The following is a 14,761-nucleotide window of genomic DNA, read 5'->3' as shown; positions in this document are numbered from 1 at the left end:
TCCAGAACAGGCTCTAGCAGCACTCTGGGCCTCACATTGTAGCTTTTCTAACATTTGCAATTTTACAATTGCTTGTGAGATGTTTCTGATCTGTAAGGACTGCCAATCTCCCAGACTCCTGTGCAAGAAATGTAACATTTTGGGGCACCTGGGTGGCTCAGTTGGTTAAGTGTCCACCTTCGGCTCAGGTCACGATCTTGCAGTTCAGGGGTTTGAGCCCCATGTCAGCTCTGTGCTGACACCTCAGAGCGTGGAGCCTGCTTTAGATTCTCTCCCTCTCTCTCTGCTCCTACCCGGCTCGCACTCTCTCTCTCTCTCTCTCTCTCTCTCTCTCTCTCTCTCTCTCTCTCAAAAATAAACATTTAAAAAATGTAACTCCCCCCCCCCCGCCCCCCATGACAAGTCACTTTCTTTTCAAACCTTTTCTATCTGAGCAGTAGAAATAATCTCAGACAGGTGCCTGGGTGGCTCAGTCTGTTAAGCGTCCTACTTCAGGTTGGTGAGTTCAAGCCCCGCATTGGGCTCTGTGCTGACAGCTCAGAGCCTGGAGCCTGCTTTGGGTTCAGTGTCTCTTTGCCTCTGTGTTCCTCCCCAACACGCACTCTGTCTCCCTCTCTCTCTCAAAAATAATAAACATAAAAAAAGAAGAAGAAATAATCTCAGTTCTTCCCACCCTTAGTCTTCAGAGTGTACACACTGGAAAATTCACATGGGGCCAAAGTGTGGGGGCGGAGGGTAGGGGCAGTCATCTAATCCTCACTGTCAGTTAACTGCATTGTCTTACCTGCTCTTCTGTTACTTTTCCACACAGGCTGCCACTACATCTACCTGGGAAATGGAGCTTTTCTGGGTTGTTGGCCAATATGTCCCTTTAATTCCCAAGTAGCAACAGCCATGGCCTAGGGTGTATAGAGTTCCTTTCTCCAGGATCCACGTACAGCTATGTATATATCCCCCCCCCCCTTCTTTTCTTTCTTTTTCTTTCTTTCTTTCTTTCTTTCTTTCTTTCTTTCTTTCTTTCTTTCTTTCTTTTTTAACTATGTCTTCCTTCCCTGCCTAGGGGATCTTTACCTCCTTTGTGGGAGGTGGAGATTGGGGGGAGTGGGGAGGAATCTGGGATCGAGTTCTTATCTGTAATATTTACTCCAAAATCAGTTTCCCTATATCCTTTCTAGCCTTTGAAATTCACAAGGCTTGAAAGGATTCCCTGTTCTCTCCATTCTCCAGCTACAGCCGTAAGTTCTCCAATATAGGGATAGCTCTGCCTCTGCTCACAGTGGTATCTCTAAGACCTAGTAGTGTGCCTTCCTGGCACACGGTAGGCACTCAGTAAGGATCGTTACTGGCTCTCTCTCTTTCTCCAGTTTGTCCTCCTCCAACCCGTCCAGTAAGTGTCTTCCAGAGGAATCTTTTGGGAGTGTAGTTATCACTCTGCAGCTCAGCTGCTGGTCAGCTGCCAGCCCCAAGTCTAACTGCCTCTGGTTCAAGGCCCTGCCTGAAAGGATCCATTTTATTTCCTACCACATCCAAAGATGCAGGATGCTTGGCTTGACGGGCAGCCTGTCATTCAACCAAGGACAGTTATGAAGTTCCTGCTGTGTGTCAGGGGCTGTGTTAGACTCTGAGGAACGACGGTGACCAGAACAATGACGGTTCCTGATATCACAGCATTTGCCGTCTAGTGGAGAACACAGATATCAAACAGATACTTGTAAACAATGATATAAGTAAGTGATTATAGCTACCAGAATAGCTTGGAGAATTACAGGGTACTGTGGGGGACTGAACTTGAGTCAAGGGTCAAGAAAAAGGCTCCAGAGGAAGTACCATTTAAAATGAGATTGAAGTTTCCTTTGGAGGCAATAGGAGAGGAGGAGAGAGGAGGGAGGTGTGCCAGGCACAAGTAGTGAAACCAGCCAGAGGGAGTAAGTTTGAGGACTTGAAAGGGAAGCTGGAGAGAAGGTCAGGTGGTGGAGGTCAGTAGGGGCTAGATGGTACAGGACTTGGGGGCCAGTTTTCTCTGCCAGGAATACTCTCCCTCATTCAGGTCTCAGCAAAAATGTCACCTCCTCAGACATGCCCTCCCTGAATACCCCTCGTAATGCAGCCCATCTCTCCCATCCACACCACTTCCCATCCGTCTTTCTCTGATTTGTGTTATTCTTGGCCCTTACCACTCTCTGGAATTTTCTTCTTAGAGTTGATTGTCTATGCCACCCCCCTCCCCCAAAGAACGTAAGCTCCAAGACAGCAGAAACCTTGTTCGCCATCACCATTTGTATCTCCAGTTACCAGAGCAGAGTCTGGCACGGAGGCACCCAATCAATATTTGTTGAATGAATGAAAAGCCTGAGGAATAGCAGAAATAGATTTTTCATGGAAAGGGGATCACTGGCTGTTCTATAAAAAGTGGATTAGAAGGAGGCTAGGCTGGAAACAAGACCAATTAGGATGCTATTTCACTGCTGCAAGGGAGAGATAATAGTGGTTTGGACAATCTTGCTTGGCTTCAGGGATAATGATAACAAACATGAACACGTGTATCGTACTTATTATGTGTCAAAGTACAAAGCGCTTTTTAATATTAACTCCTCACAACAACCCTGTGAGTTAGTTCAACCTTTGTTATTTTACAGATGAGGAAATTAAGGAGAGAATGTCATACAGTTTGCTAGCTGGGTGAGCTGGGATTAGAGCACCCACAGGCTGGCTTCAGAGTCCATGCTCTTGACCACTATGCCTTACTGCCCTATATACCTGCAGCCGTGTTTCTCTCCAGGCTTGTGTGCGTGCTCTTCCTCCTCTTGGGATGCCCTCTGCTCTCTTCTATCTGAATATTGCCCACCTGTCAAAATCCAGCTCATTCACACCTCTTCAGCCAAGAAGACTTCACTGACCACATCCGTCTGTCCTGCTTTGTCTGGATCCCTTATAGTCCACACCACGTGTTCTGTACATGATTCCTTAATCTTATCTTACAGGTATCCACTTAGAACCGACAGATCTGAGCTCTTCCAGCCTAGCTAAGTCGTGCAGGAAAGGGGCCGAAAAGGTGATGACTTGCCCCAGATCACAGCGCGAATTGGTAGTAGGGGCAGGACCAGAACCATTTCTTAGCCAGTGCTAGTTTCTCTATCCCTCTGTATCCGCGCTTTCTTCCCCGGTCACCTAGCAGTGACTTTCAAAGGTTAGTCCTAGATACACCTGCCTCAGAATCACCTGGAGTACGCCCTGAAAGTACATACTGTCTAAGGCAGACCCCGGGAATATGCATTTTAACAAGTTCGTCAGGAAATTCTCATACGCTAAGAAGTTTGCAAGACGACGGTCCCACGGACCAGCGCAGCGCGGGTCTCGACAAAACCTCGTTCCTCGCATTGGCTTTAAATTCCCACTGCATTGTGGGAAACGTAGTTCCGACTTCGTGTCGGCCCCCGGGAGCGCTTTACGGAAGGAGCCGAGCCTGTCCGGAAATGGCCGAGTATTCCCTGGCGGGCCCTTTCCTGCCCGGCTGCATTGTGGGAAAGGGCAGTTTCCGTTAGGTGCTGGAGGCTGAGGCGCGCGACCGGCCGCAGCCCCACGTGAAGCTCTACGCGAGCATCGCTCGGCGGGGCCGCTCCCCGCCAGCCGCGGAGCGTCCCGGAAACAGCGGGGGACCGGAAGCGGCCCGCGGCGGCGCAGAAGCGAATCCCGGAGCCCGGTGCCAGGCGCCTCGGAGCGCAGCGACGGCGCCATGTCCCTGATCTGCTCGAGTGAGTGTCGGCTGCGGCCGATCGCGGGTCGCAGGGGGCCGGAGCGCGGAGCGGGAGAAGCTGCGGGCCGCTGCGGTGCCGGGGTCGGGGCGGAGGCGACAGCAGGGCTCCCGGGGGGCAGGGCGGCGGCTTGTCAGCGCGGGGGTCCTCCTCCTCCTCAGCGTGGGGTGCATTTGCGCAGCGCTTCACAGTTTACATAACGCCTCAAGTTTATTGTCGCAGACGTCACTGAGGCCAGCCACCTCGTTTACGCAGTGAACTGAGGCCTGGATGGAGGGAGCTTGGTGCAGGGAGACAGCTGTGGTGTAGGAATCGGGCTTGTGCAGGACCTCCCTTCCCGATTGGCTTTGTGATCTGGCGCAGGCTCTGGGCCTCAGTTTCCTCATCTGCAGAAAGAGGGCATTCATTTGCACGGGCTGACGCCGGAGGTCCCGCGCGGGTAGTCAGAGATTCTGCAGTTTGCGAAGGTCACACAGTGAGTTGGAGGCAGTGACAGGGCTGGAATCCAGGCCCCTGGCTCCCAGCCTCAGGCTGCACGGCCACCAAACACAGCGCACATTTATAAAGCCTTTTGGTCCACGCCCCGCTTCCAAGTCTGTGATCTCATTTTATTCTCACAAGAATTCTCCAGAACAGATGTGACGATCCGGGTTTTACAGATGAGGATGCAAGGCTCAAGGAGAGTGTCGCATGGGCGGTGGGGCTAGTTTCTCTGCCCCCTGAATCCATGCTTTTTTCATGCCTTGCGCAGTCTTTCCTTTTGGTATTTTAATGCGGCGCGCATCGGTTTTGCATTCTCATTGTTCCGTCAGGTTACGAGATCATCCCTTTCTCTGTTTGCTTCCAGCTCTCCAGCCGCCCGCCCCCCCCTCCTCCCCGCCCTGCTCTTCTCGGAACCCCTCCATTAATCCAAAAACAGGGAGGAAGGGAAATGAGGGCTAGAAAAAGGAATCTTTCATATTGAAGAAATTGCAGCTTGCAGAGTGTTTTCTCGCTGGTTGTCCCCTCTCAGTCTTGTGGAAGGTTCCCCCCCCCCACCCCCATTCCCAGCACCATCCTTCCTTTAGATGTTTACACGAGATGTTTACTGGGTGCCTGCTGGGCATCTGCATTGTACTGGAAGTCAGAGACCAGCCATAATCCCTATCCTCAAGGGGTGCATCGTCTACTGGGGCCGGCATGTAAATGATACCTCTGTTGGGGGTTGTGAGGATGAGTTAATCAATGGAAAGTGTTTACAGTCATGCGTGGCACCTGACAAACACCACGTAAATGTTTCTTCTTGTTATAACGCTTGTCACGTCGCTGTGTGATCTCTTTGTCTATTAATCCACCGAGGCTCTAGGTAGAGATTTGAGTGGCCGTCTGTATCTGTGTCATAGAGCATAATGGGTGCCGAAGCATCTTTGTTCCAAACGGAGATGGGTGGGGATTATCGACTGCTCTGTAGGCGCGTGACACATCGTAGTCGCGCAGAATCATTTGCTGACTGCCTGTCAGGAGAGCGATGGAGAAGCTAGTCGTGTAGCCGTACCGATACGGGGGCGCTACAAAACTGGTTGTCACGTCCTGCTTTCTGTTGAGTGTGGGGACATGTTTTGTTGGGGCCAGTGGCCTGTGAGGCATCCCCTTGTCCCGAGGTCCCTTTCACCACCCCAAGCTCACTGCCTGCCTTTTCTCCACAGTCTCCAATGAAGTGCCCGAGCACCCATGCGTGTCCCCTGTCTCTAATCATGTTTATGAGCGGCGGCTCATTGAGAAGTATATTGCGGAGAATGGCACAGACCCCATCAACAACCAGCCCCTGTCCGAGGAGCAGCTCATCGACATCAAAGGTGCCCGGCGGCTGGCCTCCGTCCAGGGCTGTTGTAACTCCAAGCTTGACAGGGTGGGAGGTGGCGCTGGCCCCCAGAGAGGGAGATAGTGCTCTGTTCACGCAGGCTGAAGGGGAAGGGGGGGGACGGGGAGAGGAAGAGTCCCCGCCTTACGCTTCTTCGCATCCGCTCTCCCTCTCTTGGCAGTTGCTCACCCCATCCGGCCCAAGCCTCCCTCCGCCACCAGCATCCCAGCCATCCTGAAAGCCTTGCAGGATGAGTGGGTGAGTCCCTGGAAGGGAAACGACGGCTCCCTACTTGAGGAGGGTGGACCACGGCACTAGGACTCGGGTGGGAAGGACGGAGCCTCGTGTTTTGTTTGGAGGGGCAGGACGATCATGGAGGAGGCGGCGGCCGGTTGTCGAAGTCGCACAGGTCCGGGGTCCAGGTTTAGCTCCCTTGCTCACTTGCCACGTGTCCTTGGGCACCTCGCTCCGATGTGAGTGCTGGGTTTCCTGACCGTGACAAGAACTTGGGCCGATCTCTCCGGGTTCGGGGAGAATTAGAATAAGGTTAGAGTGTCACCCTCGTGACATCACGGACTTGTCTCATTTGTGGGTGTATCCGCAGCGCCAGGAGCAGCACCTGGTACTTAGTAGGTGCTCTGCAAGATGAAGGAACGAATACGTCTTGAGCGACCGTCTTGCATGGCACCCGACACAATGAGGGCAGTCCTAAACATCGGCAGTGGCATTATTACCCCGACACGGGGTGGGGGGCGGCCGCGTGGCACTGAGATTTGCCAGTAAATCAGTGGAGACGGGGGTGGGAGAGAGCCGGCTGCCACTCCTCTCGGCGCCCCGTGTTGGCGTGGGGCAGGAGCTCCGGAGCGGCTGCCAGCGCCCGCACGGTCCCGGCCGTGGAAGGAGGAGGCCGTGTCCTCCTAACCTGGCCTCTCCTGCTGGGTGCTCCCTGACCCTCCCCACCCCTCACGGTGGCGTGTCCCTCCCCCCAGGATGCAGTCATGCTGCACAGCTTCACTCTGCGCCAGCAGCTGCAGACGACCCGCCAGGAGCTGTCCCACGCGCTCTACCAGCACGACGCCGCCTGCCGTGTCATTGCCCGTCTCACCAAGGAAGTTACTGCTGCCCGAGAAGGTGCAGCCTCCGCCCCGCCACTCCCCCCTCTGGGCCGGTCCTGCTTTGTAATCCCCCGTTTCTAACGTGTTCTTCTCTCCCAGCTCTGGCTACCCTGAAACCCCAGGCCGGTCTCATCGTGCCCCAGGCCGTGCCGAGCTCGCAGCCGAGTGTCGCGGTGAGTGTCCACCCCTCCCCGCCCGTCAGCAGCCCCTGGTGTGTGGGGTCTCACGCGGCTCTCCTGCAGGAGTCTTTGGCGTTCTGTGCCCTCCTCACCTCTACCTCTCTTGTCTTCAGGGTGCAGGCGAGCCCATGGATTTGGGCGAGCTGGTGGGAATGACCCCCGAGATTATCCAGAAGGTGAGTTGCTGGAGGTCACTTGGTGGGGATGGGTCAGCCCTCGGTCCCCCCCGCCGTCCGCCTTGAGTGCGGTGTGACGAGAAACACCGCTCCGTGTGTGGCTCGGCAGAGTGGTGCTGAGCGTGGGCTCGGCCCGCACTGCCTGCGTTCGTGCTCTGAGGTCACCGCTGACAAGCCCAGGACCTTGGGCCGACTCGACCGACTCCATGTCCCGTTTCCCTTCCAGACCGAGAGTAAACGGTGTCTATTTTCTAGGCTCATGGAGTTTACAAGATTGTAGTTACTGGTAGTGCAGCTTGGAGCTCTTACTGTTATCGGGGTTCTTTGCAGGTCATAGAACGCTTTGTTACACGTTTTCGAGGGAGACAGGACAGATGGAGAACCTGAGGCTCGGATTCAAAGGCAGGCTCCCAAGAGGCCGAGCGGGCCCGATTCCAGGGCCAGCGCCTCTGTCGTACTCACGGCCTCTCCTTTTGTCGGAGCTGCTCGTTTGTGTCTTGTCCGAGCACTTTCCCTGCTCAGCTTGCAACCTCCTGGTGCACACGTATGAACTGGGTCTGGGAGCCCTGCACTGCTGGCTCAGGTCCTCACTCAGCCATTTGTCCCCTCTGAGGCCTTGGGCAAGTGACCTCACTCCCCTGAGGCTCAGTGTCCTCCCGCGTGAAGTAAGGTCATCCGCACCCTCTCATCAGGTTGGGGGGAAAAGTAAGCAGAGGTAACCGTGAGCCTTTAGCAGAGAACTCGGCAGATCGCAGGTGTGGGTGCCACTTGTGAAGGCCTAGATGTGACCGGCGTCCGGCGTGCCGCTGGCCTGGCAGAGTGCTTGGTCTCACGTTGCGCCTGTTCCCCTCTCTTCCCCAGCTCCAAGACAAGGCCACCGTGCTGACCACGGAGCGTAAGAAGGTGAGTCCTCCAGCTCCAGGAGAGGGCTGGCCGGTGGAGGCGGCTGACGCCTTAGGGGAAAGGGGGCTCGCCGAATCCTGCACTCACTGCTGCTTTTGTGGGGGGCGCTTTTCCTTTTTCTCAGAGAGGGAAGACTGTGCCTGAGGAGCTGGTGAAGCCGGAGGAGCTGAGCAAATACCGGCAGGTGGCATCCCACGTGGTGAGTGGCCAGGTCCCCGCTAACTGGGAGGCGGGGTGTTGCAGCTGTTGCTGGGGTGGGCGGGCCAGCGTGGGGGGGCGGGGGGCTGTAGAGCTGCCTGGGGGCCCCGGTCACTGCGTCCCAGGGCTTGTCTTCTTGCCCGGGGATGGCTTTCCCAGTCGTGCGGCGAGGGACGTGCCGCCTCCAGGCAGAAGGCCAAGCGCAGCGGATAAGGAACAGAAGTCACTCTTGTTCCCCTGGGCCCGGGGTGGAAGTGGGGGCGTTGCGTGGCTTCGTGGCTGGCCTCGGTTCGGCCGTGACTGGGTTTGGTGTCGCGCCCTCTGCTCAGGGCTTGCACAGTGCCAGCATTCCTGGGATCCTCGCCCTGGACCTCTGCCCTGCCGACACCAACAAGATCCTCACTGGTGAGAGCCGGTCTGGCCCCGCGGGCCGAGGCGGGGCGGGCGGCAGGGTAGGGGCACGCTCCTGTCCTCTGCATGGGCCTGGGGTTGCAAAAGTACCGTCTTCAGCCGAGGGATGCGGGTGGGCATGACTCACTGTTGGATCTCGCTTGGGTCCTTTCCAGGAGGAGCGGATAAAAATGTTGTCGTCTTCGACAAGAGTTCCGAGCAGATCCTGGCCACCCTCAAAGGCCATACCAAGAAAGTCACCAGTGTGGTGTTCCACCCTTCCCAGGTAGAGGGTCCTGCCAGTCACCCTGGGTCCCTCATTCCTGCGCCCTGGTTTCGGTGGTTTAGGGTTGCAGACCCAGTCACCCAGCACCGTGCCGTGTCCTTGCGAAGTGAAGTGGGCCCGAGGAGGAGCACTGAGCCTCCAGAGCGGGCCCTTCAAGGCCTTTGTTTACAGCCGTGGGTCGCCCTGTCCTCCGTGCAGAAGCCCCTAAAGCAGTGGCCTTCAGCCCAGGGAAGGGGAGGAAAGGAGAGCTGGAACAAGCAGACTCATAGGCACGTGGCGTGTTAGGAAAAGGAGGAAAGTCCTGTAGTGTTTGTAGTACAAACTACGGAAAACAAAGCTGAGCAGAATCTTAACGTATCTGGGAAGGACAGGTGCGTCCACATTCCCATGGTCCTGTGGGGTCGGGGGGAACTTGACATCAACCGTTGAACATGGTGCGGGCTAAAATTGATGGAGTTGCTGATTTAGAGGGTACGGGCAGCCTTTAGACCAGATTAGTGCCATTGTGGGACTGGAGTCTTTAGGTCTGGGACGGTTTGGGTCTAAGACTGTAGGATTGTGGCTGGGTCTGTGCTTCCCAGTTAGCCTCTTCCCTGTCCCTTAAGGAAATTAGAAATAGGTGAATACTGTGGATTTTTCGTAAGACTAAATGTTTTTAAAATGGGAGGCACTCCTTTCCTGCGGCCAGGTGTTGATAAGTTGTTTCTCTTACGAAATCGTGTCGATGAAAGATGGTAGTTGTTTTTACCTTATAGTGTTTAATGTCCTAACCCAAATAATTGGTGCGTGTACACGGTGGAAGTTCTCTCTCTGCCCCAAATCTTTCTGAGGATTAACTTGCTCCTGAAATCCTGGAGTCTGTGATGCAGCAAAATAGGCCCTTGCAGACCCTCACAGACCCTCTGCTGTTCAGAAGTATGCTGTTCCTGACCGTAGCCATTAGCTAGCTACATGTGTCTATTTGAACAGAGTGAAATAAACTAAAATAAAAAAAAATTCAGTTCCTCAGTTGCACCGGTCACCTTTCTCTCTCTGGTACTAGAAACAGGGCGTGGGAGATTGCTCTCTGCCACAGTTACCCTTCTCACCACTAGACAGTGAAGCCTTCTCTTTTAGGCCAGTGCTGTTTGAGTTACCATTTTAAATGGCGTTTACCATTGGCTCTCACGCATCACCGGTTGGGTGGATGGTTCTGGGCAGGACAGGCCTGAAAGAGAAGCAGTTGTTGGGCTCATGGCCATCCCCACCCCCCTGTTGTAAGACTGTTGGGGTCGATCTCTTCTGCCTCTGATATTTTGCCTCTTGGTTTTCCTTTTAGGAGCTGGTGTTTTCTGCCTCCCCAGATGCTACTATCAGGATCTGGTCGGTCCCGAATGCCTCTTGTGTGCAGGTTGTTCGGGCCCATGAGAGCGCAGTGACGGGCCTCAGCCTCCATGCCACTGGGGACTATCTCCTGAGCTCCTCCGATGACCAGGTGCGGTCCCAGCCCAGACCCTGCAGAGGCCTGCTGGTCTCCAAGCTTGAACATCCGGGGAGGAGGGAACACCTTCCTGTTGGGCACCCACTTTCTTACTGGCTCGCTGTCTCTATTTTTTCAGTACTGGGCCTTCTCTGACATCCAGACAGGGCGTGTGCTCACCAAGGTGACAGATGAGACCTCTGGCTGCTGTAAGTTGTCATAGAGGCACTGGGCTCTGTCTGTTCTTTGGCTGCTTATCATTTATTTGTGTGTTTTACTTAATCATTTGCTCCTTTGTTCTTAAGATTTATTTACCACCAGTGCCGGCCGGGTGCCAGGCGTTGTACCGGGCACGGTGAACAATGTGAAGAGAGGCCCCTTTTGCTGTGTTGGCCTCTCCCGTGGGCTCTGACCACAGCTCCCTGTCCCTCCTCCACAGCTCTCACCTGTGCACAGTTCCACCCTGATGGACTCATCTTCGGAACAGGCACCATGGACTCGCAGATCAAGATCTGGGACTTGAAGGTGGGACATGGCAGCCTCCATCTGAGGCCCAGGATGTGAGCTCGTGACTATGCGGTGTGATAAGTGCCAGTGGCACCCGGCCCTTGGGTGTCCCAAGGGCAGAGACACGGTGGCTGTGCGTGCGTGCGTGTGTGTGTGTGTGTGTGTGCGCGCGCGCGCGCGCCTGTGTGTGATGTGATGGATGTGGCCCGGGGTCTTGGGCTGGGCCATCTACCTCTGCGATTCCTGTTAGTTGTCCTTCCCTAAAGGACGGTAGAGGATGGCTCAGAGGTAGGCATCTGGCGAACTCCCCATTTTCTCCGGGTCGTGACCAGTGGGTGACGTTGTACCACTCATCCTCCACCTGTAGGAGCGCACCAACGTGGCCAACTTCCCTGGCCACTCGGGCCCCATCACCAGCATTGCCTTCTCAGAGAATGGTTATTATCTGGCTACGGCGGCTGATGACTCCTCTGTGAAGCTCTGGGATCTGCGCAAACTTAAGAACTTTAAGACACTGCAGCTGGATAACAATTTTGAGGTGCGCCCCCTCCCTTCCCCAGCTCTGTCGGTTGCCTCTCCTCACTTGCTGATTCTTCAGTGAATCCGTCTAAACTGCTTCTGCGCATCCCTAATTGTCCCATAATTTCTGTTCTCGTGTGACCTCTCTCCTGGTTCTGGCAGGTGAAGTCACTGATCTTCGATCAGAGTGGTACCTACCTGGCCCTTGGGGGCACAGACGTCCAGATCTACATCTGCAAGCAGTGGACAGAGATCCTTCATTTCACAGGTAGGGTCTGACTCTGGGATCCTGAGGTCTCCGAGTGTCCTGGCCCAGAAGGAAGAGGGTAAATACCACGAGGTTAGGGATTTCCAGGGAGTAGGCCCGAGTTTGCCCAGGCAGCTTTTAATCCCTTCCTGAGGCGATAGAGTTTAGTGGCTAAGAAACTGCACTCAGGAGTCAGACTGCTGGGCTTTAAAGGCTGGCTCTACCCCTGCAAGCTGTGCGTCGTTGGACAAGTTACTTAGTCTCTCTGGGGAACGATAACAGGGCACACTCAGTGCGGTGAGTGTGTGAGGTTTAGCTGAGTTTTTATATATATATAGATATATATGTGTGAAGTCATGTTTATGCACATAAACGTATAAACAGATGAAATAGCTGTGTACTTACACACGTACACATGTGCATAAATAATCAGAACCGTGTTTGGCACGCTTGTTTTGGATTTGCCATTGTTCAGCATTGTGTCTTTGTCTTCTGTGGGATTGGAGCAGTGACTAAGATCCAGGCTTTGCACTAATGGAATTTCCAGTCAGTTTAGGAGGGTAGATGTGGGATGAGTTCACAAATAATTACTTGATTGCAATTGGTTTCTGAAGTTCATTTATTTTGGGGGAGAGAGCGCTTGTGGGGGTGCAAGCGGGGGAGGGGCAGAGCGCGAGGAGAGGGGATCCTTCGCAGGCTCCACGCTTAGCACGGAGTCCGACCCGGGGCTCGATCCCACCACTTTGAGATCATGACCTGATTCGAGGTCAGGAGTGGACACTTCAACCAACTGAGGCCACCCAGGCGCCCCTACTTAATTGCGATTGTAAATGTCAGAGAAGAAAAGCATAAAATGCTGAGACTGCGGATAGTAGGGCTACTAACCTCCTGATGGTTGCGTGGCCCTGGGCACGTGACGTCCTCTTTGAGAGCCGTAGCTTTTTCATTTTTTAAAATGGTCACATTGGCACTGCTTTGCAGATGGTGCCAGCTGGTGACACAGAAATGGCTTGCGTGGTGACAGAGTGCCTGCTGCACACTTGGGTGCTGAGTGAATGGCAGCTGTTAGCTGTCTTTGTTGATGAAATTCTCATCCTCATTAGCAGGTTGTGACAAGACCCAAGATGCTTCTCCCACCCCCGTGTTCTCCTGAGCCCGGCTTGGTGTGTGTGTTCCGGGGGTGCCCAGGCCTAACTGGAACCCTTCGTTGGGCTCCGGTGTTTCGGAGTTGAGCGGGGTGCAGCAGTGGGCCGGAAGCACAGCCTGGGCTCTGTAGTGGGGGCTCCATGCGTTGTCCTAAGCCTTCAAGGAATTTGCTCTGATGCTCCTGAACTACCCCAATCCAGCAAGGCACGTCACCCAGCCCCTTCTGCCCTTGCTACAGCCCTGCCCTGTGCCGGGGGCCCAGGTTCCCTAAGTCGGAACCCCCTGAACTAGGACAAGCTAACGGACGGTTCCGATTATAATATAAGCAAGGAGTTGGAACTAAATATATGCTATAAATAAATACGAGTCAGCTGAGCACTGAGGTTTTAAACCGAACTGAAAACTCAGCCCAATTTTTAAAAATAAGGTGGTGAGAAGCGGAAGAACAAGACCATGTCCGCTTGGTCTGTCCCGCCCTCTGCCGGCTCCCAGTCAGTTCTAGGACTTGAACTGCGCAGAATTGCAGTTGCCCCAAAAGCTCAGGCAAGGAGGAGTGACGTTCCTCTGTTCACTCACCCCACAACAAAAACCTGAGTTGTCGCTGTGTGCCAGGCGCCGAGTAAGGCCCTGGGGATGGATGTTATGCAGGCTGGACTAGCGCCCTGCTCTCGGCAGCATGAGTCCACTGGGAAGTAGCGAGCACTGACCCAGGGAGGGCTGGACAGACTGGGAGTAGAGCATCAGGATCCGCACTCAGACCCGAGGGGGAGAAGCCTTCTCACCTTTGCCTCTCGTCTCTCTCCTCAGAGCATAGCGGCCTGACCACAGGGGTGGCCTTTGGGCACCACGCCAAGTTCATCGCTTCAACGGGCATGGACAGGAGCCTCAAGTTCTACAGCCTGTAGGCCCCGGCCCTTCTGATCTGGAAGCTGGGCCTCATCTCAGTAGAGGGGTAGAATTAGGGTGGGGGGGTGGGGGGAGGAAGGGGAGAGACTAGCGGGGGAGGGGGGGGGTCTCTGGGGCGGGACATTCACATCATTTCACTCTGGTCCGGGTGGTGACCTGAGAGTCACGGCGGCGGGGACCACCCTCATCCATGCAACCTCCAGGCCTGACAGGAAGGATCACGGGAGGTAGAACTGTCACTCTCTGAAGGCTCGGGTCGGAGCCCAGGGCCTCTCCCCTCGTGGCGTTCATGGAGTGTTCCAGTTCCTGGGAGATGGGGAGAGGCTGAGCCAAGGGACGTGTGAAGGGATGGGCATGAGGGCTCTTGCAGGTTTTTGTAAGCAGTGATTTAGTTTCATTAAAAAAAGAAAACAATAAACCTAGCACCTTCCTGTGTGTGTCTATAAAAGGAGCCTTAAGCCGGGACGGTCGGGGGAGGAAGCACGTTTGCCAGAAGGATTCTTTCATGCCCCTGCAGGCCTTGACCTTGGGTTTCAGAGGATCTCCTGTCACTGGCACCGCCACATCTTTTCTTTGTGGGACTGGCTTCCACAGCAGCCCAGAAGGGAGGGAGCAACAGCCTTTTCTTGCTGGGGAGGAACTGTGAGCATCCAGGAAGGACTCCCTCCGCTGTGGGGGCTGCGAAACCTGTCCCAGGCTGGCTTAAATCCGACATGCCAAGCTCTGGCTTTTGAATGTTTGAAGTAGAGCTGATCCCAGGGGAGATCTCCAGAGCATAAATAAACATGGAAGATCAGATAGTGAAGGTGAAGGCTGCTGTAGAGGGTGAGAGTAGGATTCTTGCTACTGAAGGTTGAGTGGCCTCTCTCGCATGATAAAGAAGCTTACAGTCTTCTTGCTTAGGACCTAAAAGCGGGGGAAGGGTGCTGCCGGGAGGCCAGGTTTCCCAGGGGGAGTGAACAAGGCCCAGGGAGGGGCAGGAGGGAGGCCAGGGTGTGTGACCCGGGGTGGCCCAGAGAGGTCTTCTGGACCCTGGATAGGAGCCGTCCCATGACCTGATGGGAGCCAGTAAGGGAATATGAGGTGAGAAAGAGGGGGTCCGTGGCTGTAGATGAGGGTATGTTCTGGGGCGGGGAGC

At 54.7% G+C, this 14,761-nt stretch overlaps 1 protein-coding gene across 1 annotated transcript; it reads left to right on the top strand.

Annotated features, from left to right (window-relative positions):
* The first annotated feature begins 3,506 nt into the window (after positions 1-3,506).
* PRPF19 (pre-mRNA processing factor 19) lies at positions 3,507-13,692 on the top strand. The gene is made up of 16 exons (XM_011286926.4): positions 3,507-3,752; positions 5,438-5,587; positions 5,774-5,850; positions 6,582-6,723; positions 6,807-6,880; positions 7,000-7,062; positions 7,924-7,965; positions 8,090-8,164; positions 8,493-8,568; positions 8,730-8,839; positions 10,158-10,313; positions 10,438-10,507; positions 10,738-10,823; positions 11,173-11,343; positions 11,487-11,592; positions 13,525-13,692. Exons 1-16 carry the CDS (start codon positions 3,734-3,736, stop codon positions 13,620-13,622), a joined length of 1,515 nt encoding a protein of 504 aa, XP_011285228.1. The 5' UTR covers positions 3,507-3,733; the 3' UTR covers positions 13,623-13,692.
* Positions 13,693-14,761: the final 1,069 nt, after the last annotated feature.

The sequence above is a fragment of the Felis catus genome, chromosome D1 (genome assembly GCF_018350175.1).
Source record: "Felis catus isolate Fca126 chromosome D1, F.catus_Fca126_mat1.0, whole genome shotgun sequence".
In the NCBI taxonomy this organism is placed as follows: Eukaryota; Metazoa; Chordata; class Mammalia; order Carnivora; family Felidae; genus Felis; species Felis catus.
The sequence above is the reverse complement of the archived record's forward strand: the minus strand, read 5'-3'. Positions and strand labels throughout refer to the sequence as shown.

What these genes read in the sequence shown, in the direction of transcription:
- PRPF19 (XM_011286926.4), top strand. An exon ending in CACCAACAAGATCCTCACTG is followed by an intron (nt 8,569 to 8,729) that starts GTGAGAGCCGGT and finishes GGTCCTTTCCAG; the next exon opens with GAGGAGCGGATAAAAATGTT. An exon ending in AGCTGGATAACAATTTTGAG is followed by an intron (nt 11,344 to 11,486) that starts GTGCGCCCCCTC and finishes TGGTTCTGGCAG; the next exon opens with GTGAAGTCACTGATCTTCGA.